The sequence below is a fragment of the Panicum virgatum genome, chromosome 1N (genome assembly GCF_016808335.1).
Source record: "Panicum virgatum strain AP13 chromosome 1N, P.virgatum_v5, whole genome shotgun sequence".
Taxonomy (NCBI): domain Eukaryota; kingdom Viridiplantae; phylum Streptophyta; class Magnoliopsida; order Poales; family Poaceae; genus Panicum; species Panicum virgatum.
The window spans coordinates 15,242,697-15,265,041 of record NC_053145.1 but is presented as its reverse complement, the minus strand read 5'-3'; the positions used below and the strand labels follow the sequence as shown (position 1 = coordinate 15,265,041).

Genomic DNA, 22,345 nt, shown 5'->3' with positions numbered 1-22,345 from the left:
CAAGCAAAACATATGCAATTTTGTAAAACAGGCCAATAGGTGGTGTTTATAAAAACTGGGACAAAACATGCATCAAAGGGCGGGATTGAACTTGCCGTCTTCAAAGCCTTCCGGGAAGTCCTGATCGAGGTGCTGTCCTCCGGGCTCGGGGTCGCAGAACTGATCCTCGTTCGCTTGCTCGCAGTACTGCTCGTCTACGGGCTCTCCTTCATTCACACCGTGATCTACGGCATAAACAAACAAACAGACAATCAAGAAAAAGAAATAAAAGTTTTTATCGTTGAGCTCGAATCGGAAATAATTAAGATATGGTGATAGGGGTAATATTTTAGGGCGGTTTCCTAATGGCATGGCCAACACTATGTTAGTATTGGCATGATAAAGTTTTAGGTCGATCGGGGGTCGTTTGGCGCATGAAATGATAGGTTACAGAGAGGTTTAGGAATTGAGCGGGGGTTCAAGGGCCTTTTTGTAATTGTTTCTAAGTGCAAGGGCTTGGTTGTAATTTAGAAAACATCGGGGTCACTCTGGAAAAGTGCAGGGGCATCTTTGGAGTTAAGTTTATGGTGGAAGGGTTTATTTGCGAATAAGAAAAATAGGAAAGGGTTCTTTTGTAAATGAACTAGAGAGGTGCGAGGACTCTTAAAGAAATAGGAAGAAGGGCGGGGGCCTAAAGGCAAACCTGCCTTTCTTCTCCCTTTCCCTTCGCTGGGAAACAGGGGAGGCGGAGGCGGCTCTGGAGTGAGGGAAAAGAGCGAGGGAGGAGGGAGGGTCCGATCCCCGGCCGCGGCTCGGCTAGAGGCGGCCCGAGGTGGCCTAGCCACAACGGCCGGCGGCAGCGGGCTGCGGGTGGCGCTGGGCCGGCGCCCTGGGCTCGATGGCGCTTCGGGAGGAGGGGGAAAAGAGAGAGGAGGAGGAGGGGGTCCTATTCCCCAACCTAGCTCGGGCTGAGATGGAGCAGGGAGGTGGGGCGATAGGAGCGGGCGGCGGTGGCCACGGCGGTTCTTGGTGGCGGCGCTTGCAGGCAGTGGGAGGGCACTGGTGGTAGCGGCCGGAGTTGTGGGGGCTAGAACGACACCGAGGTCTCCTTTTATAGGCAGGGAGAGGTGGTGGCGAGGCGGGGAAGGGGAGGAGTAGGTGGTGGCGGCCGGCGAGCAGCGCGACGAGCCTTAATGGCGTTCGGCCGCGTTCGGTCATCGCGGAGCGGCGCACGGGCGACGAGGCGGCGCAGGGGTGATGGGACGCGAGCGGCAGCAGTGGCGTGCAGGCCAGCGGTACTGCAGTTGATGGCGGCCAGCGCGGCGAGCAGTGTCGCGCGTGGGCGTGCACAGGGGCGGTGCACGTGGGCGGGGCCGGGAGCACAGGCCGGCGTCGAGCCGCAAGCAGCGAGCGGCACGGCGGGCGGCGCGCGTCGTGTGGCGCGCGCATGTGTGCGCGCGTGGGTAGCCAGGGGCGGCGTGGCGAGCTGGCCGCTCTGCAGCACGCGGGAGGGGGAAGGGGGAGCCAGGCGGGGCTGCGCGTGCGGGGGCGCGGCGTGTGGGCGAGGCGGCGCACGGGCGGCCAAGGCGTGGCCGGCCTGGGGTGGGGTCGGGGCGGCGAGCAGGCCGCGGTGCGCGGAAGGGGAGAGAGGGAAAGAAAGGAGGAGGGGAAGGAAAAAAGAAAAATTGAGAAAAGAAAATGGGAAAAAGGGAAAAAGAAAAAGAAAATAAAAAGGAGAGGGGAGGAAAGAGAGAAAGGGAGAGATGCGTCGGCGCCGACTGCGGTGAGCGATCGCGCGTGGCCGACAGGGAACGGGATGGGACGGCGGCGAGGAAAAAGAGGGAGGGAACGGTTGGCGGAAAAATTCTGGTTACGGTTTAGGGTTACTGAGCTCAACGATGAAAATAATTTTGAAAAATAATTTAGCGAGTAGTTTATCTGGTAAATTTTCCGGGATGTCACAATCATATTTGAACCAGATGGACGTTAAGACAGCTTTCCTAAATGGAAAGCTTGACAAAGAGATCTATATGGATCAGCCTGATGGTTTTGTAGCAAATGGTCAAGAAGGAAAGGTGTGTAAGTTATTAAAATTTTTGTATGGTCTGAAGCAAGCGCCTAAGCAGTGGTATGAAAAGTTTGATAAGACTTTGACATCAGCTAGCTTTGTTGTGAATGAACCTGATAAATGTGTTTATTATCGGTATGGTGGGAGAGAAGGTGTCATCTTGTGTTTATATATGGATGATATACTAATCTTTGGAAATAATATTAATGTGATCAAGCAAGTGAAAGACTTTTTATCTAGTAATTTTGAAATGAAAGATATAGGAGATGCTGATGTTATTCTTAACATAAAGTTATTGAGAGAAGGAAATGGTGAGGTTACTCTTGCGCAATCCAACTATGTGGAAAAGATGCTGAATCGCTTTGGATATAGTTATTGCACATCTGCTCCAACCTCTTATGATCCGAGCATGCTATTGAGGAAAAATCAGAAAATGGAGCAAGATGAATTGAGATATTCATAAATTATTAGCTCTCTTATGTATTTGGCTAGCGCAACAAGGCCTGACATCTCATTTGCAGTGAGCAAACTCAGTCGGTTTGTGTCAAATCCAGGAGATTATCACTGGCATGCTCTTGAGAGGGTATTGCACTATCTGAAAGGGACTATGAGCTATGGCATTCACTCTATCGGGTATCCAAGGGTACTGGAGGGTTACTATGATACAAACTGGATATCTGATGCTGATGAGATTTACACCACAAGTGGATATGTGTTCTTACTTGGAGGTGTGAAAGCATCTAGGCCCCTAATTCGAGTTTTGGTAATTAATGACAACGGTTTGTGGATTAATGATTTCATTTGAGATATTGAGTATAGGTTGATCCACGGATGAAAGGGATTTAGTTGTGAACGTATGGAATTTTGGAGATTATGTGCATAGCTCGGGCTCAAGGCAAAGGTATCAAATAGGGCTTTTGCAATTTTACCGGTCACAAGGTGTTTAGTGGATAGATAGCCGTACTATCAAGAGGGGTCGTGTACTCATGCTTGACGAGTCTTTAGTGCCATTTTGCTCAAAATGTCTAGATGCATGCATGAGGGCTAACGATGTTTTGAAAAGATTTGAAAAAGAACAAGTTTGAGAGCTGACTGCACAAGCACGGACAGTCCGCCCCCTAGGGCGAGGACGGTCCGCCACCGTACCAGAGAGCATGTTGGGCTCTGGTGGTTTTTAAGTTTGGCTGGCGGACAGTACGGCCCAGGTAGGCGGACGATCCGCTTCCCTAATCAATCTTGTCCAGAGACTTGTGGCGTCTCTGTTGGAAAAGAGAGTTGAACGGCGGACGGTCCGCCCATGGGGCGCAGACGGTCCGCTGGTCATTTAGAACTTTGTACCAGAGATGTTGTATCTTTGTTTGAGCTTAATGGTTGAACTACGGACGGTTCGCCCCTGTGGCGCGGACGGTCCGCCGGCTAATTTCAGTTTGTACCAGAGACAATGTCTGTCTCTGGTGGTTCAGAACATTGAACTGCGGACGGTCCGCCCCTGAGGCGCGGATGGTCTGTAAGGACTCCAACGGCTAGTTCTGACATGCATTAAATGCACTATGACTCACTGGCTTATAACGGCGGACAATCCGGTTTTTGAACCACGGACGGTCCGCGATTTCGCAGAAAAGAGTGTAACAGCTAGTTTTTTAGGAGATGTCTATATATACCCAATGCCCGGCCATTGGGAGGGTCTCTTGGCCTTTTGGACTGCATACTTGACACTATAGAGCTAAGGCATCCCTCTCTCACACACACTTACTTAGAGATTGCATTCTTGAGAGTGTGAGAGCATCCTAGTGTATTGCATCAAGAGTTTGAGCTTTGTGGCACTAGGGAAACTTCAAGTAAGCATCATCGACTTGTTACTCTTGGGAGTTGCCGCTCCCTAGACGGCTTGAAGAAGAGGATTTCGTGGAGCACCTCCAAGGAGATTGTTGAGGAGCCCCGATTTCGGTTGTGAAAGGTTTTGTGCTCACCTCACCGGAGTGGTGAAGAGCAACTCTAGTGGAATCGAGGTGTGGAGCGGTTCCTTGATTCAAGCCGGCTCAAGATCAAGAGTGTTCTTGATAGAGGAGCGGTTGACTCTTGGAATCCACCTCAACGTGGATTAGGGGTGACCGGTTAGTCATCGACACCACGGGATAAATTCTTGTGTCTATCTCGGTTACATCTCTTGCTCTTCTTGTTTAGTTCATTTACTTTGAGAAATTTACTTTACTAGAGCTTGATTTGTATTTTGTCACCCTAGGTTGCAAACCCAACGTGAGTTAGTAGTAGCATGACATAGGACTTTCTTTTGTTACTAATTAAATTTATCTAGTGTTGTTTGTTTTAGATTTTAAACCGCCTATTCACCCCCCTCTAGTCGGTGTTCTTGATCCTACAAGGTGGCGCTGTTTCATAGAAGTCTTGCAAGCAGACCATCTTAATGAGGTCAACAATGGAAGCAGAACTCACAGCATTAGATACTGCCATAGTTAAGGCTGAGTGGCTTCGTGAACTCCTTATGGATTTACCGATTATTGAAAAACCGATACCGGCTATTTCCATGAACTCTGATAATAAAACGGTCATAATCAAAGTGAATAGTTTTAAGGATAACATGAAGTCAATGAGGCATGTGAAAAGGCGGTTAAAATCTGTCAGAAAACTGAGAAACTCCGAAGTAAATAGCGTTGGACTATATCCATACATCTAAGAATCTGGCAGATCAGTTCACAAAGGATCTGTCACGCAATGTGATAGAAGGTGCATCGAGGGAAATGGGCTTGAGACCCACTTGAAAAGTCATCCTATAGTAGTGACCTGTTCTATGTGAGCGGAGATCCCGTGAAGTAGAATGGTAAAATAAGATAGTGGTTGACTAATGGAGAGACCCCCGTATGATAAGGTCCAGATTGTTTGAGATGCACGTTTCTTCTATGCTGTATGGCAGGATGGTTAATTCCTTAATGTGATCCAAGTGGCCTGTTTAAGCAGAAATATTGTCCTACAAAACATCCTAGAAGTAACACACCTATATGAGTCCGACTACTAGTCACAGTCTATGAGATGGGGTAATCTCTAGAGACTCATGGAAGGCCTCGAAGTGTGACTCATATGCTTCAACCAGAGGGGATGCTTGTTACAGCCTAGTACCAGAAAAGAACTTCAGTGAAACCCACTTCGCACAAAACTGTCAATTTAAGGCCTAGTCTATTGTTTAGTTGTGAATGAGTGTAACCCCTGTTCTAGACGGATGTTCAACTTAACAGTCTTCGTCAAAAGTCTGGTATATCAAAGAATAGTAAATTCGAAATTATTTAACAAAGATTTTTAGAATTTTGGTGGGGATTGTTAGATTTACTGTGGGCTTGGCCTATATTTTATTTATCAATTAAATCAAATAAATTCTAATGTCCATTTTAAATATTATGTGTAATATTTGGGGTGCATGCCGCTGGCCGCCCAAGGCGGACGCGGGCGTGGTGCATGAATTGGAGTAACGAAGAAGGTGGAATTTAGAGCTGCCGCATTATGAAGGGAGTTTTTATTCCTAATTGCTCGTGGGAGTTTCTATTCTTAAATTCTGGTGTTACGGGAGTTTTCGAGTATGATGATGGAAGTTTCTTCTGTGGACGAATTCTTCTGCTATTGATCTTCTGTGTCCTCTCGGTTGCCGCTGGCGAATATAAAAGCCTTCTTCTGCCTTGCTAAGGACCAATGGTGGTCACCCTTGGATGATGAGTGATTAATAACATTGTGTGTATTTGATGTATCTCTTGGCTCCTGATATGCAGGTGTTGGATGTGGCATGACGGTCGACAGCGCGAGGTGAAGGTCAGGCGAAAGGTTCATGCTGAAGGACCGTGGTGAAGAATGAACGCGAGTAGGCTTGGTGAAGTGAAAGATTCATGTCGAGGGACCAAGACGGTGAAGGATGAATGCGAGTAGGCTCAGACCGAGGGACCCAAAGAGGCCGGACGGAGTCATGGGCAGTCCACATGGTGCACGGAAGAGCAAGAGTACATGGTGATGAAGATATCGTCGGCCAAGTCGGCGAGGACGAATGCGAGACAAGTAGGCGGCCCGTGCGGTGGGCGCGCACGAATGACTCGAAGGCGTCAAGGCTCGGCGGGAGGTCGGACACACGTCGACATCGGCGGTTTGACCGGTTTGGCCTCAAAACCGGGGAGTCAGTCATGTCGTGCGGCGGCGTGCGAGAGGGTTTGACCGGTTTTGTCTCAAAACCGGGGGAGATAGGTTTGGCCTCCAAACCGGGGGCGGACTTGGCGCGGTCAAGATCCAGGCGGAGGACACGTGGCGCCATCGCGAAGCTTGCATCGAGGCAAAGCGAAGTCGTGAAGGCGGTATGTCCATCCATGGCTTCTACAAAAAGATGGACGAATTTGCCCCTGCGTGGGCGGGTATTGTAACTAATAGAGTAGGGGTATTTCTGTCTTTTGAAGGAGGCTTGGGCGATAAGAAGAATGGGATGGGCAGCCATCCAACTTGGACGTGCGCCCCCTCATCCTCTCTCTCGTTCCTCTCTTTTCTCCCCTCCCCTTCTCCACCTAGGGTTAGGGATTTGAGATGGATTTTTGAGAGATTTGTGCTACGGATTCATAGGAAAGGAGGCCCTTCCCTCCTCGTGCCCTCTGGGCTTTTGATTTGAGTTGAATCGTGTGTTCATCCTATCATTTCTGAGCATTTTTCTTTATCGCCATTTTTGGAGTATTTTTTGATGCAATTTTCGATTCGCGAGTTATATTCGATCTTTTCACGAACTTCTTTTTGGATCTGTTAATCCTTGAAGTTACGGACCTATGGCTCGAGTTTCATTTTGATTCGTTGTGATTTGAGTGAGTTATTTAGGTTCGAAATCTCGGTTTTATTCCACCCTTTTCCCTTGTTCTTGCTTTGGTTCTGTGCACGAGACTTTTCAGGGGTGGAACGCACTTGTGGCAGCAGCGGGCGCGCAGCGCGGCGTCCAGACCACGGTGGCGCACCGGCACGGGAATCCAGGCAAGGGTGCACGCGACCCTGTACTATCTCTGTCCTGAAATATAAGTCATTCCAATATTTTTGGAGAGTCAAAATTTTTCAAGTTTGACCAAATTTTTAGAAAAAATCATAAATGTTTACGGCACCAAACAAATATATTATAAAAATATATTTAATAGAAAATCTAATGGTTCATATTTGATATCATAAATGTTATTATTTTATTATATAAATTTTATCAAACTTAAAAAAATTTGACTCTCCAAAAATGTTGGAATGTTTTATATCTCAAGACAGAGGGAGGAGCTCATAGCGCTCACTCGGGTTGCTCTCACGAGCAGAGCAGGCCCGGCGGCGCCCAACGGCCCAGCTGCGAAGTGGAGCTCGCGGCTCGGCCAGGCGTTGGCCTAGGCGGACGCCAGCCCAAGCGCAGGGGCAACGCAGTGGCAGCCCAGCTGCTGCAGTTTCCGCCAGCAAGGGCAGGCGGCCCTGTCAAGCAGCCCACTGCTGGTGGCATGCGGCCCAAGGCAGTACCAAGCCGGACAGCTGCTCACCGCAGCAGCAGCAGCCCAAGAGCAAGCCGACGGGATACAGTACAGTGAGCAAATTTCTTTATTCATCTCACAATTATTTAAGGGAACTCCTGCTCACCTGTTTAAGCAAAATTAATTAGTATTTGCTTTTGCTAATCTTGGTCAGTTGCTTGCTTTGTTCTTTGAGTTAATTAGTACTTGATCTTACTAATTGCTTTTAGATCTTTACATGCTTAGCTAAGATGACTCTTTTATAGTGAGTAGCTTCTCTTTTTAGTGAGACTCTTTAGTGAGACTCTTAATTGGTTTTTTTATTAAGCTTTGCTTCCGCTTGATTTTGAGACATACTAATTGTTGAATCATCATATGCTTGGTCAAGTGAAGTTTTGGTGATAGCTTTGCTCAAGTGAATCGCTATTCTTTGGCTTTCACTTGTGCGTGCTTTTGGCGTTCTATTTAATTATTGCTTCCGCTTTGCGTCGAGCTTTTTCTAACCGTTCCTAGGGTGAGCTCGTCATGAGTTGGCTTGTGTCACCATGGCGATTAGTAGAGAGGCGTGTCGAATTGAATTTGGAACATAGGCCTTGTTCTCATTGAGGAGAATTTTTAAGGGCTCTCATTCACTCCCCCCTCTCTGGTCGCCCGTTTCGGTCCTTCAATTGGTATCAGAGCTTGGTCAACGATTACATCACCTTAATCGGCTTTGTAATATACGGGGCGACAACAGGGAATGCGCTTTTGCTTGTGGATTCAGTTTTCACGATTTGAGTTTGATTTTGACTAATCCTAACCAGTGCTTTGAGCTATGGCACCAAACTCTTCTAGTGGCATGTCTTTGTCCTCAGGTGGAAGGAGATCAGAACCCAAGTTGGAACGAGAAGTGAAGATGGTGATGGATCTTCTTGATGACTACGAGGACGGCGAGCTGACGATAAGCGAGTTCTATCACGAACTAAAAGAGAAAAGTCAAGGTATGCTCACCAAATGCATTTTGACTCTATGCAATCGGTCTAATGATTGTGATAAGAAAAACAAGAGAAACATAGAGGTTTGTGATGCTTTGCGTAGGAAAAATGAGAAGATAAAATGCTCTATTGTTAGCTTGAAATCTGGAATTGCTCATTGGAAATCTCGTGCTTTAAATCCTCGCAATTCTTGTGATGCCATGCTTAGCAAGAATGCTGATTTGAACTCTTCTCTTAATTGTTTGCAATCTGAAAATGACATGTTGAAATTCAATGCCTCTATGCCTTGCAATTCTTGTGCTGCTTTTGCACAATGATCTTGATATGGCTAGAAATGAAATAGCTTTATTAAAGTCAAATGCTTCTTTACCATGTGTTTCATGTGAGTCTTTGCTTGCTGAAATTAATAAACTAAAATTGACTCACACCACATGTGTGGATGAACTTGAGCATGCTAGGGCTAAAATTTGTGAAATGAAGTCTATGCCTTGTAGCATGCGCTCTTTTATTCTTGATGATGATGTTTGCCCAACTTCTTGTGATATTCATGATACTTTGCCTGATGTGAATGATAATGATTGTTCTTGCAGTCTTATTTGCACATCATGCATTGAATTTGAAAATAAAGTTTTGGCTTTGAAGCAAGTGCGCGATGATATAAGCGCCAAGTTGGTTGAGCACAATGATATGAGTGCTCACTTTGAGATAGAAGTTGATCTCTTGCGTACCACATTTGCTAAGTGCATTGAGGAGCAAGTGGAGTGTTTGAGAAATGCTCCATGTGGTACTTGTGATCGTCTCAAGTTTGAGAATGATTTTTTGAGCAAAAGATGCAAGAGTTTGTGCTAAGTCTTTTGACTCTCGCAATCCTTGTCACTCCTATGTTGTTATTTCTGGAGTTGCTTCTTTGCAACCGGAGTTAGCTTCTTCTGTTGAGCGTGAGTCCTCAAATTCTAGCACTCGTGCTATTTCTTTGAATTGCTCTTCTCTATCTCGTGATAAGCTTCTCGACTCTTCTAATGATGCCCAATTGATTTCTAGAGCTAATGGTGCTTCTTCCAAAAATGGTACACATTCTTTGAAAGATAAGTATCATTGCACCTTTTGCTAGAGAGATGTGCACATAATTGAGTTTTGCTTTTGCCGTGTCAAACATGAGCGACGTGTTCGTGCTAAGGCTTTTAGGAACACACATTGTCCCTCCCCTGACATGTGTGTACCTAGTGTTGACTCTAACTTGAGTAAAGTTGGTGCGAGTTCTTACAAGACCCAAGGGACTCCCCACATGAGCAAGAATGGTGATTCGTCCTCTAAGACAATGCCTCATGGTAGGCCTTTGTACCATTGCTCATTTTGTGGGAATGATGGGCATCAATTGAGCTTTTGCTATCGGCGTGTCAAACGCATGCGTCGAACTCGTGCTTCTAACTCGTGCTTCTAAGTATTCTGGTGTTCATAGCCTTTCTCATGGCATGAAGACTAGTGAGACTTGCACGAGACCTCGTTTTATCAATGGATTCTTTGACTCCTTTTCGAATGGGTTTTGTCGTGATCGTGGATATGCTTCTAGTGCTTCTTGTGTTGGTCCACGACATGCTTCTCATGATGCTTTTGTTGGATCTTCTCTTAGACCTTCGAGAGACTGTTGCCTTTTTGCTAGTGGTAGAACCCGTTCTCCTCCTTGACTGGCTCTTTCGAGGCAGGTTTCCAAGGGTGTTTCAAGTTCTTCTCATTCAAACCAGCATTTGCATCATGCTAACCCTCATGTTGCAGGTGAACAATATGGGCAATTTGCTGCTAACCCTTTTCCTGCAGGTAACCAGTTTGCCCATCGTAAGCTGAGTCATGCTCAATATGACTTGGGTCCACGTGTAAGAGGTTTTGAGGGTCAGAGGTACCGTGGCCCACACCTTGTTTGTCGTGGCGCCCGTTACCTTCAGAGGAGAAACAATGGGTATGAAATGCCTTTTGCTGCTAACCCTTGTGATAAGTTGAGTGCCTCTTTTACCCATGTGTCCAAGTCTTGAGTTCCCAAGTCCATGCTTGCTAACCCTTCGGGATCCAAGACTCGGGTTTGCTTGTCCTCTTTTGTGTAGGTACGGGGACGCGGGATGGAGAACATGTGCTTGATGATTCTTGGTCTTTTCCATGATCAAGGCTAGATGGTTCTCCATACCTTTTGGATAGCCCTCGAGAGGCCTTGTACACTTTGTATTGTGAGTTTTACCTCTATACACTCCTATGCTCACTTGTATACCTTTTGCATGTTTTTTTTCTTGTATCTTGCTTTTATGGCTTGTCTAGCATGTGGTGTCTTTGCTTATCCTGTATCATGCTAGCTGTCAATATGCCATGATAGGCTAGCCACCTTTTCATGTTAGCATGTGTGATCTTCATGTTTTATCTTGTCATGCTAGCTTTGTAAGATATCTTGGTGGACTAGTCACCTTTTGATGATAGTGCGTGATCCTCATGAACCTCATGCCATGATCTATTATTCGCTTCATTTTCATAAAATGACATGGTGTTCATTTGGTATCTTTTTGTCGGTCTTTCTGTATAGACTTCTTTGTAGCTAGTTGACATGTTTGAAAGCCCATGCTTTTATTCATTTAATTGGCATCATGCTGCAATGCTTTAATCCCTCTCATTTGATATCTTCATTGCATTGTGTAGCATGATTTGAGCTTTAACTTGTTTTTGGACTTGTCATGTCTTCAAGTTGCATTTTGCTCTTTCCTTAAATTTTTCCCTTCTTTGTAATTGGTTTTGGAGTCTTTCATTTGGTATTTGTGTGAATCTTTTTTCCTAGTTTTGCTTTTCCTAGGTGTCTTTGGTTGAGGGGGAGTTCGGCTTAATTTGAGGGGGAGTTTGGGCTAAGGACTTGTGCTGGATTTGATATCCATTTTCAATCACTTAATTGGTATCCTTTTTGGTCTTTCAATTGGTATCTTTCTCCTGGTACTTAATTGGGTCCTTGTATGTTCTGCATTTTCTTTAGAGCTTTTTTAGGTTTGGTCCAAGGTTTTGTTCAACTCCTCATGAGCTTTCTTGTTCTTGAGCTGTGCACCCGCCTCTTCTAACTTTGCAATTGCATGTGTGTCATGTTGTTTACTTGACCTTTTTCTTTGGTTCTTGATCATATTCATGCATTAACTTCATACTGAGCTTCTCATATATGCCTTATTTTATCTATGCTCCTGTGAACTAATGCTTGTGATTGTGGTGTTGGTGCAATGCATTGCTTATGGTCTTGAAGGTATGAGATAGAAATCTTGTGAGCTGAGCTTTTAAACTAAATCTGAATCATAACTGTCAATCACCCATGAGTAGTTTCTTGCAAAGTTTTGCTCTTGTGTAGGTTGCTAGTCTCATGATAGTTTATGTTTGGATGCTTTTTTCTTTACACATGGCTTCTCATTGTGCATGGTTTACTTTTCTAGAGGTAGTTTTGATGTTGAGCTACACTTGTGCCAAGGGGCACCTCATAAACCTTGGTTGCTTTCATGTTTTATCTTAAAAATGGTCAAAGATATGAGTTTACAAAAGAACTGCATGTTTACATGCTTTTTCAATTGCTTTTTGAAAAACCTTCACCAGGTTGCTCTGCTGTTACATGTGCTTGCCATAGAAGTAGGCCCATGGTTTCAATGAGTTTGGAAATGAGTAGAAATGCCTTGCATGTGTTAGCAATGATCTTATGTTGAGAACTTGTCATCTTTGTATGAGCTCTTATGAACTAGTTGATCTTTGCCAGAGTCATCTTTTAGCTAGTTGCTCGCACATGTGGTGATATATATCTTAAACATGCTTAATACTCATAACCATACTTTTGCCTCCTGATTATATCATAATATCCTAATGATGGCTTTGAATGCTTGATTTTAACCCACTTCTCATGTTTTAGTTCACTTGTAGCATGTTTCAATGCTTTTGGTCTATCTGAGAATCTTTGTAGGTTGCACCCTTTCTTTCATGTTCTCATGTGTTTCTTGATGGTTGCATTGTCATCAAGGGGAGAGTTTTCATGACATGTTTTAGTCTCATGTTGCTTTTAAGGGGGAGCATTCATTTCTTTGCTCTTGTGCATGCATTTCCTTGTAGCATGCTTTCGGAGGGAGTGCTTGTGTTCAGGGGGAGCGTGTTGCTTAGTTGCATATGCTTAGGAGAGCTTGTGAGTTCTGTGCTCTCTTTTACTGTTTTGACGACTAGCCGAATGCCCATGCGTTGCTACGGAAGGTAAAAATTCAAGTGTAAAAAGATGTAAATCTGTCAACAAATAACAGTATTCATCGTATATAATATTCTACAATGGTAGACTGATAATCGATCTGATAGAAAAATGTTGCTAAACTAAATGCTACAATGATAACACACGACCTATTCAATCATGCCACTTCTAGATGATAAAAAAAGCATGTACCATTCAGGTCGAACCCTTCAGGACGGCAACTCTAAACTACTCCTATTTATAAAAGCTATGCAAATTGTGAAATGTGCCATAATGTAGTGAGCACTATTTTTAGGGGGATATGCACAATTCTGTAACACACGACCTATTCAATCATCCCACTTCTAGATGATAAAGAAAAAGCATGTACCCAGTCAGGTAGAACCCTTCCGTAGTGCAACTCTGAACTACTATTTATAGAAGTTATGCACATTGTGAAATGTGCCATAATGTAGTGAGCACTATTTTTAGGGGATATGCATAATTCTGTTCTCAATAGCAAGCTTTTGGAGTATCAAACTCTAAACTATTTTTAAAAACGATTGAACGTACTTATATTTTTCCATGGAAAAAAGAAACTAACTCCCAATTTATTTCAGGATCTCATAACTCCTTATGTCACCCTGCTCCTAATTCTGATTTCACAAAGAACTCTGCATTTTGAATCAAACGAATTAATTATTCTTCAAAAATAAGTGAATCAGATAAAAGAATCGTAGAGTTGAGATACTTTATGCTACTAAAATAAACTAAAAATAAATGTCTATCAGTACAAAATGAACAGTTTGATTTCTGAAAAGAAAGAAAAAAAATAAGCCTCGCATGCTCCTCAGGCATTATCTCAGTCTATGCCAAAGACCCCTTTGCCTGAAAAAAACAACATCAATATAGGAAATCAAGATTCACTTCATAATAGTTAACTGCCTTCAGAAGTGTTTCAACAAGTACTGACCTTTAAAAGCAGATGAAGAGGAACACAACACAGATATGACTTCTCCAGATTTGGTACTGTTTCATCAAAGAAAGTCAACAATGAGTGTAACATTGTGAATAATAAAAAAATGGAAGAAGACAAAGATATACATCACATCATCAAAGAAAATTAACAATAAAAGTAACACTGTGAATAACAAAATATATCAAGAGCCCATGTCCCGCAAATGTGCACCTGCAATAAGCATACTCATGGAGGTTGCCAGTAAACTACTCCCTTAATTCAATGATAACACAAGTTAAGAATAAGAAACATTTTCAGGAATCTCTACTCCTAAATTCCAATTTAGATTGGGAATTAACTCTGCACATAACCTCTGAACTCTTTAGTACAATGCATTTCAATTAAAACCATATTGATATGCTAGACTGGTACCACTGGAATTTTGGTTTATTCCTCACCAAACAAAGGAATTTTATCAATTGCACATAAAATAAGTTCTCAACTGATGTTGTCTGTACAATTGTACTACACGGAACTCAAGGGCAAGCTGCTGTTGAACAGCTCTTAGAAATTCTACAATAGCCACCTTAACGGACCTGGCATCATAGTAGGCTATGTTATAATTGTATTCTCCAAACTTTAATGTTCACAAGCCGAGACATAGAAGCAACAGTCCAGTAACGGTTAGAAATTAACCTGGATAACTCTCCTGTGCTCAGTGACCCAGTCCCATCCCAATAACTGTCAATTTGTAACTGAGAGATGTTCATCTGAAACGTGACATAAAATGGTTAATCGTATATATAGGAAGAAAAAATATAAAAAATATAAGTTATAGTAGATTGATGAAAGGTGCATATTGCTATCAGAATGTGGCAACACTTTTGATCAATTCCTGCTCATTCAACCTGCTTCTTTAGTCATCTCATTCTGCTTGTTCCTCTGCCTCTGTCTATCAAAGTTCATAGTCTCGCTAAAGCATCATTCTTAGTGAACAACTTGCAAGTCAAATAAATTGGAAATGAAGAATTAATCAACACTCCTAAGTGCTTCTCATAATCATAAACTAACAGAAATATCTGTCTGACAGAAAAACTGTTTCCATAGTTGGCTCCATTCCAAGTTTGACAGGACCATTTTTCCTTTGAGTTTGATCTGTATAGAACAACAAAATTTATGTTTGTATTAGATTCAGATTAATTCTTTAATTCTTGGGTAAATTAAAAAATGAAATAAATCATTGAAGTTTGTAATTGCAAACCTGGGTGCATTAAGTAACGCTGACTGCTGCAGCTGCATTTATCTGGTACAATATGTCTTTTAGAGCAATTCAGTTTATATCTTTCATATAGAAAACATTAACATAAAACTGACACAGATCGTTTGATCACCAAGCTCTCAAAAAAAATCTTTTGATCACCAAATGAAGGATAACAGTGACACCTAAGGTATTGTAATATAGAAATCAATTGACACTGCAAAAATAGTTAATTAATCACAGGTCATACGTGAAGCAAAACCAGCTGCCATGATCTATGGATGATGACCAAAAAAGGACATGACATGAAGAAAGTGCTGAGTTCTAAATTTTTTGCAGTTCTTAGGAGCAGGCTTCCAGAAGCCTAGATGCCTACCTGGCCACAAACTAAACCTAAATCCCTACGCTTGGCAGGGCTGTTTCTAGTACCCTGACCGCTTCTACTATTCCTTGTGTGCTACCCTTTTCTTCTTCATCACACGCTCCCTCTCTTCTTCCTGGATCAGGACGAGTTGCTCCTGATCCTCTTTCCTTGCAAGCGCTGCACTGAATGACCAATAAAAAATATCAACTATTAAGCAAATTTAAATTGACCTAAGATACTGTTGCGACATTACATTCTAAGTTTTGACTTATGCAACTGAAGCGAAAACAAGTTTCTCATATGTGAACAATAACCAAGTACCTTCTTGTCTCTTTTCTCTTTGCTAGAAAAATCAGCTTCCATGCTATGATCATCTTCATCTCTGCCTTAAAACTTTTTAGGATCTTAGCTGCATATGAAGCCGAGCACTAAATCAGAGCTAGTACCACATATTATGAATTATGGAATGCCTAGCTGTAATGATGTACTGTTTTTGTGACCAGGAGGCTTATATACCATAATACTATAATAGTAATAACCCTAACCCAGGTAGGCCACCAAATAAAAGAGCACAGTAATACCAAGAAACCATAATTAAACATTTTCAGATCATCAATGAATAATTTCTCATTCCATCGTCAAAATTTTCTTTTCACAGCATGCTTATCAATTGGACGAGACGCCTGCAAACGTAGAACAGTGTTGAAGTGCTCAATGAGTGTTTTGTACTAATAGGAAAAACGTGCTTTTGCATAGAATGAATACAGTACTGACCTATGTTAATGGAAAATGGTTTGTTACCTTGAGTTTCGAGCAAGAATCGAGCCGCTTTTGTTCTGATTTCAACCTCCCATGGAGCTGAGCCGATCCATTTTCCCAATACGCTGTGCAGATCCATCAGGCATTCGACCTGGCAAGCAAAGATGACGGCCATTGCCTTGCGGCCTCGGACTCTGCAACTGCTGCTGCGTCCTCTAGCCTTGGGCAGATCGGCAGCAGGCCTGGCGTTCCCGCTGGGGAAAGGGAGGCGGGAAGAGACACGGTTGGCGAGAGCTTGCTGTCATGAATGTGTTCTAGAGGTGGGGAGGTGGAAATTGACTGCGAGCGTGAGGAGGCCGGTGAGCGTAGGGGGAGGAGGCGGTTCCTCTCGTGCTACCACACCTAGCGCCAACACCGCCTGCATCCACGCCTGGCGGAGGGAGAGAGACGGAAGGAGTGAAGCGGGATGGCGGCAGAGGCACTGGAAGCAGAGGAAGCGGCGCGATGGTGAGTTCACGCATGTCCGCGAGCGTCGGTTTGCGAGGCGTCCAAGGGCAGCGCGCGGCGGCGGAGCAGATCCACGTGCGGCGGCACGGCGGAGAGGTGGAGTACGTGGGGGAGATTCTTATAAAACATAGATTCAACGCACGGGCTGGCGGAGAGAGGCGCGCGGGTCGGCGGCACCAAGCTGGCGGAGGAGGGGCGCACGGGTCGGCGGAGCGCGGGCAGGCGTGAGTCGTGACGGCGTCGGCGAGCGCGGTGTCGGCAGCGCCGAGTTGGCGGAGAGAGTGGGGCCGACGGGGACGGGAAGGAGGGGCGTGCGTGTGAGGAGGAAGAACCGTCGAGAGGCGTGGGGCGGACGGGGAAGGAGGCGGCGGCGTGCGTGAGGGAAACGAAGAAACTGCTATCGCGGGAGAGGGAGAAGGAGACGTGGGCAGAGGCACAGCCGAGCGGAGGCAGATCCACGGCGAGGCAGACCCACGCGAGTGGTAAACAGAACTTGGTGCTTTTTAGATAGTAGTAGATATTTGTAACACCACAAATATGTAACGCATCTAGCACCTTTCTTTTTTTGACGCACTTCACGCTGCCTCAAACATATTGCATTCTTCTCTTCTCGAGACATTGCTGCATACCTTGCTCTACCCCCTTTCCCGCTTACGGTGCTTAGCATTATTGTCTGCTGACTGTGAATTGGATGCACTGTCACCTCCTGCAGTGTAAATAGCAGAACATATATAGTCAGTGCATTTATTTTTCTAATTCAAGTAATCCCTCCCATCAAGCTTATTCATAGTTACCTCCATTAGTGTAATTTGTCAAATTGCCAGATGGAGCACGAGAACAGTTTGTTTCCATGGGATTCTGACATTCTAAAACCGCACACCATCAAAATCCAAAGTTAGCCGCATTCTATAGTATAGTAAATACAAGTAGAAATACATTAGTTCATGACACAAAGCAGATAGGAGTACTAAAATATGCAACTATATATATGCAGAGCTGAGAAACAAATATGGAATTCACAATCACCTTTTTTTTGACGTGCTTCACGCTGCCTCAGATTTCTTGCATTCTTCTGTTCTTGAGACATTGCTGCATACCTTGCTCTCTTCCTTTCCCGCTTACGTTGTTTTTTATCATTGTTTGCTGACTGTGAATAGGGTGCGCTCTCAGCCCCTACATTATAAATAGCATAACATATATAGTCAGTGCTTTCTATTTTTCTAATGCAAGTAATCCCTACTGTCATGTTTATTCATTAGTTACCTTCATTAGTGCAGTTAGTCAAATCGCCGAATGGAGCACGAGAACAGTTTGTCTCCATAGAATACTTTTATCAGGCTTCACTGGAAACACAAGGTTCTTAGTGTCTGTTAATATCAAATGCAAGGAACCGAAAAGGAACTCAGGTATGAATCAAAGAACTCAGCATAAACAGCATGCGAATGGAGAATAAATCACATGGAGAATAAAATAAACTGCGCAACATGAACAATGCATACTCAGAAACACTTAACTGTATAAGGTTTAGTCCAATATTGGATAGTGATGTCAACTCCAATGCTATGAGGACTCAATAGTTATTACAGAATGGAACAAAACACCGAAAGATGTGCTACCCCTTGGTGTTAAGCCTGGGCATGATAGTGTGGTCACTGTGGATTGGCAGCAACGATACTGGGAAAAACATTTACAAGAGCATGTTTATGATGAGTTGAGATTGGGTTATTTAGCCCCTTCATCACATACGAGCTTTCGTTTTCTTAGCTTTTACAGGTGCCTGGATGAAGCTGCAGAAAGTGCCTTGCTTTCTTCATGTTAGTATCCACTTTTCCTTTCTGACATGAATGACATGATTTCATTTTTTACTTCTTGGCTAACTGAATAATTGTTATCTGCCATGTAGTTTAGTTTTAGGAACAAACCTGAACAATATAAAAAATATTTTTGTTTACAGTGTGATACCTATTTCATCTCGAAGTGACAATGCTATTTTTGTTGATTGGATTGGAGAACTAAAATATCTTTACCTACTAAAATATTGATAACCCATCATATTTTTTTTTCATGATTTAGCATTGTGAGGACATTTCTCAACAGCATTCAAGATTAACATATCCATTAAGCAGATGCGATTGCCATGCAAGGTGCCAGCTTATGCAATTATTGTTCATATTCATTTTTTTAGCTCTACTGTTTTCCACTAATATGCTACTGAAACGGTACCAAACTTGATGACAAGTGAATAAGTCTTACACGACTTCTGGTATTCAGAGTTATTTTTTAGAGAGAAAAAAAGCAATACAAAGTTCCCATGGCAAACTGGCAATCGATTAAAACTGCTGATGTGCCACTTGCCATGTACAATTGCTTTCTGGATCATGACATCTGACCTGGGTTATTGCTTCATAACCAACAAAACTTTTACCTCAACTGAAAACCTGAAATGCTATCAGGCCCCAATATACCCACCCATACTATTGAAGGACCATCAGGATGCAGGATAGAAGGAGATCAATTTTTAATTTCATATAGCTCGTTTTCGTAATACATATGCTAAACCAAACAATTGGAATTGGAGGCGGCTGCAGATCAGCATCAGAATGTGGAATTAGCTTAACTACGGAATTCGTCTATACAGGCTCCAGATCGAGCAACGCGAAATTCCCATACAGATTAGAGGGCAAACCAGACAATCGGAACCAGTGTCAAATACGCACACCCATCTTGCGGACACGTACCTCACGGATGCCGTTGCAGAGGTCCTTGACGGCGAGCACGAGCTGGAAGCCGCCGAGCCCGACTATCCAAACTTCTTCTCCGCCGGTCGCGGTGGAGGAGCTTGGAGGCGCCGCGGTCTCGGAGCCAGCGCGCCGTGGGGTCTTGCGGCGTCGAGTGGCGGGAGGGAGGCGCGAAGGGACCGAGCTTCAGGTGGGGGAGGGAGGCGCGACGAGCCTGCGTTGGGTGGGGGGAAGGTGATGCGAGGGGGCGGCCTTCCTCTCCGCCGGCGTGGAGGGCGGCACCAGGTTTGAAGAGAGGAGGGGCGCCCCGGCCGCAGAGGAAGGGGCCGACGCGTGCGCGGCGCACGGCGACGAGCGGGCTTCGTGGGCGGCGGCGCGGCGCTCTCCCTCGGTTCCTCCTCGCTTCCGCCGAGCGTAGCAGCTGCGGCGGCGAGGGAGGCGGGTGACCGGCGGCGCGGCGCCCTCCCTGGCGGAGTAGCGGCGTCAACGAGCGGCACGTCAGGGAGCGCGTGGCGGAGCGTCGCCCTCCCTCGGGTCCTCCTCGCTTCCGCCGAGCGTCGCGGCGGGCGGGTGACCGGCGGCGCGTGCGGTGCGAGGGGACGGCGGGCGGGCGGGGCGTGGAGGGGCGATCGGGCCGCCGGCGCGAAGAGCCGGGCGGCGGAGTGCGCCGAGCGGGGCGGAGGATGGTCGCGAGTGCGGGCGGAGAAACCGTCCAAAGGAGGTGGGGTGGTGGGGCGCAGGGAATTCGACCGAAATTTCGTGTTTTTTTTCGTTTTCGTTAGTTATCGGAAGAAATTTCGGTATTTTTCACTATTTTTCGTTTTCAAATTTAAAAATTCAAAAATATTTATAAAAATTCGAAAAAAATATGATAAAAAACTAGGTGTTCTTCTGAGCAAATAGGACTAGAACACACTCAAATCTAAGATCATTTGCTAGGCTAAAATTAACATTTGAAACTGTAATTTGAATGACTCGTCATTTCATGTGCAAAAATTTGTTTTCTCCCCTCGACTTCAACTAGACTTTGGTTTATCATGATGTTGGTGAGGTACCTATTCAATTTCATACGCACATAAACGCTTCTTCTTTATTTGTCAGGAATTTGCTTGTGGTTTGGACATGACATGGGCAGGTGTGCAATACACACGCACGTTTACTCTTTAATTATATCGCTTCTGCTAGCTATACGCAGAAACCATGAGAAGTTGTAGTAATGTAGAATTAACTCTGACGATGAATCCGTACGTATCATGCATGTGAATTGTTTTTTCCTGTAATAATATCTATATGCATGCTTTTCCTTAAAGTTAGCGACAAAATTTGTGAGAGACCGTAATTATTTTAGGATGGCAAGTAGTAGGAGTAAAACAGATTGGAGTATTTGAGAACTTGAAAATTTTAACCAGCTATTAATATGTTTTTCATGACCGAACTCACACTTTAAAATAAAAATTTGTCTGGAGATTTGACTGCTAGGCTTGTACTATATAGGTTGCTTGCCTTGTACGCACGAATAAAGTATCTTTGTCATATCAAGGATGGTAAACTACCGAGACAGATTAGATTCGTTTTCTTATTTTATAATGTATGCGCAGTCAACAGAATAATTTCTAACATTGTTAAACAAATTAAGCTTCCTCATCAGATGATGAATATATATAACAATTGGTGTACTCTGTTGTATTTAAATGCAGAGAATATGCTACATGGACTTAGTATGGACTATGCCTTTGCCTCTGTTGTATCTTTGGATTGTAATAATTCTAATATACTTTGGATGTATTATGTTGTAATAATTTATAGGCATATCCGCAATAACAAGAATAATAAAAGTTCAGTTGAGGCCTAAGAGAGAAAATGGAAGTTGTCACATGAAATAAAAGACTTTTAATTGGTAGTTTTTGAAATAATTAAATAACTTTCAAACCATTGCTCAAATGAAAAAGTTCGTAAAACAAAAGTTGTAGATCTCAAAAAACTGAACAAAGTTGGTATTCAAAAGTTTTTCATTTGACCTCGGGAACAGTAGGAAAAACACAAATTACATAATTTTCCGGTCGAAAATCACCGAATTTCGGTCGAAATCACCGAAATTTCGGTCGGAATTCATCGAAATTTCGTTTTTTGAATTTGAGGTCCCTTTCCGTTCGGAATTAGCGAATTTCGGCGAAATTTCGACCGAAATTTCGTTTCCGGCAAACGGCGGGATTCGAAAAAAAACGAAAAGGTAAACCCTGGAGAGGGGTGGGGGGAGCAGGATGGGGAAGCGAACGCAAGCTGCGAAAGGAAGGGAAGGGTAGGGTGAAGAGAGAGAGAGAGATGAGAGAAGGCAGTAGAAAATCCTACGACTCGGGTGCGTGTGTGCGCGTGTCCTCGGGGCCCGTCCTTGCGGACGTCAAAAATCTCCACAAACCGCATTGGATTCCGCCAGGGTCCGCGACCCCCGCCGCCACCCCCTCACCTCGCGCTCGCTGCCGCGCGGGCCCTGCAAGCGCGGGGCCCGCGCGCAGTGACTGTGCGGAGCTAATGGGCCCCGCGGGTGGGTTCCGCTGCCGCGCGGGCCCTGCAAGCGCGGGGCCCGCGCGCAGTGACTGTGCGGAGCTAATGGGCCCCGCGGGTGGGTTCCGTTTCGTGTCGCCCTCGCTTTTCCGGCGCTGCGGCGGCCTGCGGGGGGGCGTTCGTGTTTGTGTGTGCGGGGTTTGTTTTTTTCCTTCTCTTCTCTTCCCTTTCCGCCGCTGCGTTGCGCGAGCGAGCGAGCGAAGGGGAGAAGCTCCGTCGCGAGGGGGGAAGTCAAAAGGGTCGCGTGCCGCATCGGACGCAGCGCGGCGCCGGTAGCGACGCCGGCGCGTGGGGTCCGCGGGGATGTGGGCCGCGCGTGGGGAGCTGCTGTCAGTGGCGTGGGGTACGCGGCGGAGGATAATTGGTGGGTGAGCGCACCAGAGCGGGGACGGACGGGGCGGCACGGCGCGCCGTGTGAACGCCCACAGCTCAAGATGGCAATGGCTACCCGAAACCCGAGTACCCGA

The 22,345-nt window shown here is 44.9% G+C and overlaps 1 protein-coding gene and 1 long non-coding RNA gene across 6 annotated transcripts; both read right to left on the bottom strand.

Annotated features, from left to right (window-relative positions):
* Positions 1-13,389: 13,389 nt before the first annotated feature.
* On the bottom strand, positions 13,390-16,890 carry LOC120655293. Of its 3 annotated transcripts, XR_005667409.1 has the most exons (8): positions 16,114-16,890; positions 15,634-15,721; positions 15,325-15,494; positions 14,952-14,993; positions 14,573-14,845; positions 14,387-14,460; positions 13,706-13,761; positions 13,412-13,620 (listed from the first exon to the last, which is right to left on the bottom strand). It is a non-coding gene; the product is annotated as an uncharacterized LOC120655293 (long non-coding RNA). The 3 variants fall into 3 exon arrangements; XR_005667408.1 differs by having other exon boundaries at positions 13,390-13,620; positions 14,952-15,494; positions 15,634-15,995; XR_005667407.1 differs by having other exon boundaries at positions 14,952-15,494.
* A 168-nt stretch (positions 16,891-17,058) lies between these two features.
* LOC120655291 lies at positions 17,059-20,046 on the bottom strand. Of its 3 annotated transcripts, none has more exons than XM_039933047.1 (5): positions 19,317-20,046; positions 17,842-17,945; positions 17,605-17,751; positions 17,373-17,444; positions 17,059-17,284 (listed from the first exon to the last, which is right to left on the bottom strand). In XM_039933047.1, the coding sequence occupies exons 2-5, from the start codon at positions 17,897-17,899 to the stop codon at positions 17,214-17,216; spliced, it is 348 nt and encodes a 115-aa protein (XP_039788981.1). In that variant the 5' UTR covers positions 17,900-17,945; positions 19,317-20,046; the 3' UTR covers positions 17,059-17,213. The 3 variants fall into 3 exon arrangements, with proteins under 3 accessions (XP_039788981.1, XP_039788980.1, XP_039788982.1); XM_039933046.1 differs by having other exon boundaries at positions 17,842-17,921; XM_039933048.1 differs by having other exon boundaries at positions 17,842-17,916.
* Between the last annotated feature and the right edge of the window lie 2,299 nt (positions 20,047-22,345).

Excerpts from the sequence above, each read along its gene's own strand:
- LOC120655291 (XM_039933047.1), bottom strand. The coding sequence starts at position 17,899 with ATGGAGACAAACTGTTCTCGTGCTCCATTCGGCGATTTGACTAACTGC. Across the intron at positions 17,445-17,604 it reads TGAAGCACGTCAAAAAAAAG|AATGTCAGAATCCCATGGAA; the intron begins GTGATTGTGAAT and ends GTGCGGTTTTAG. Across the intron at positions 17,285-17,372 it reads GACAAATTACACTAATGGAG|GAGGTGACAGTGCATCCAAT; the intron begins GTAACTATGAAT and ends TTTACACTGCAG.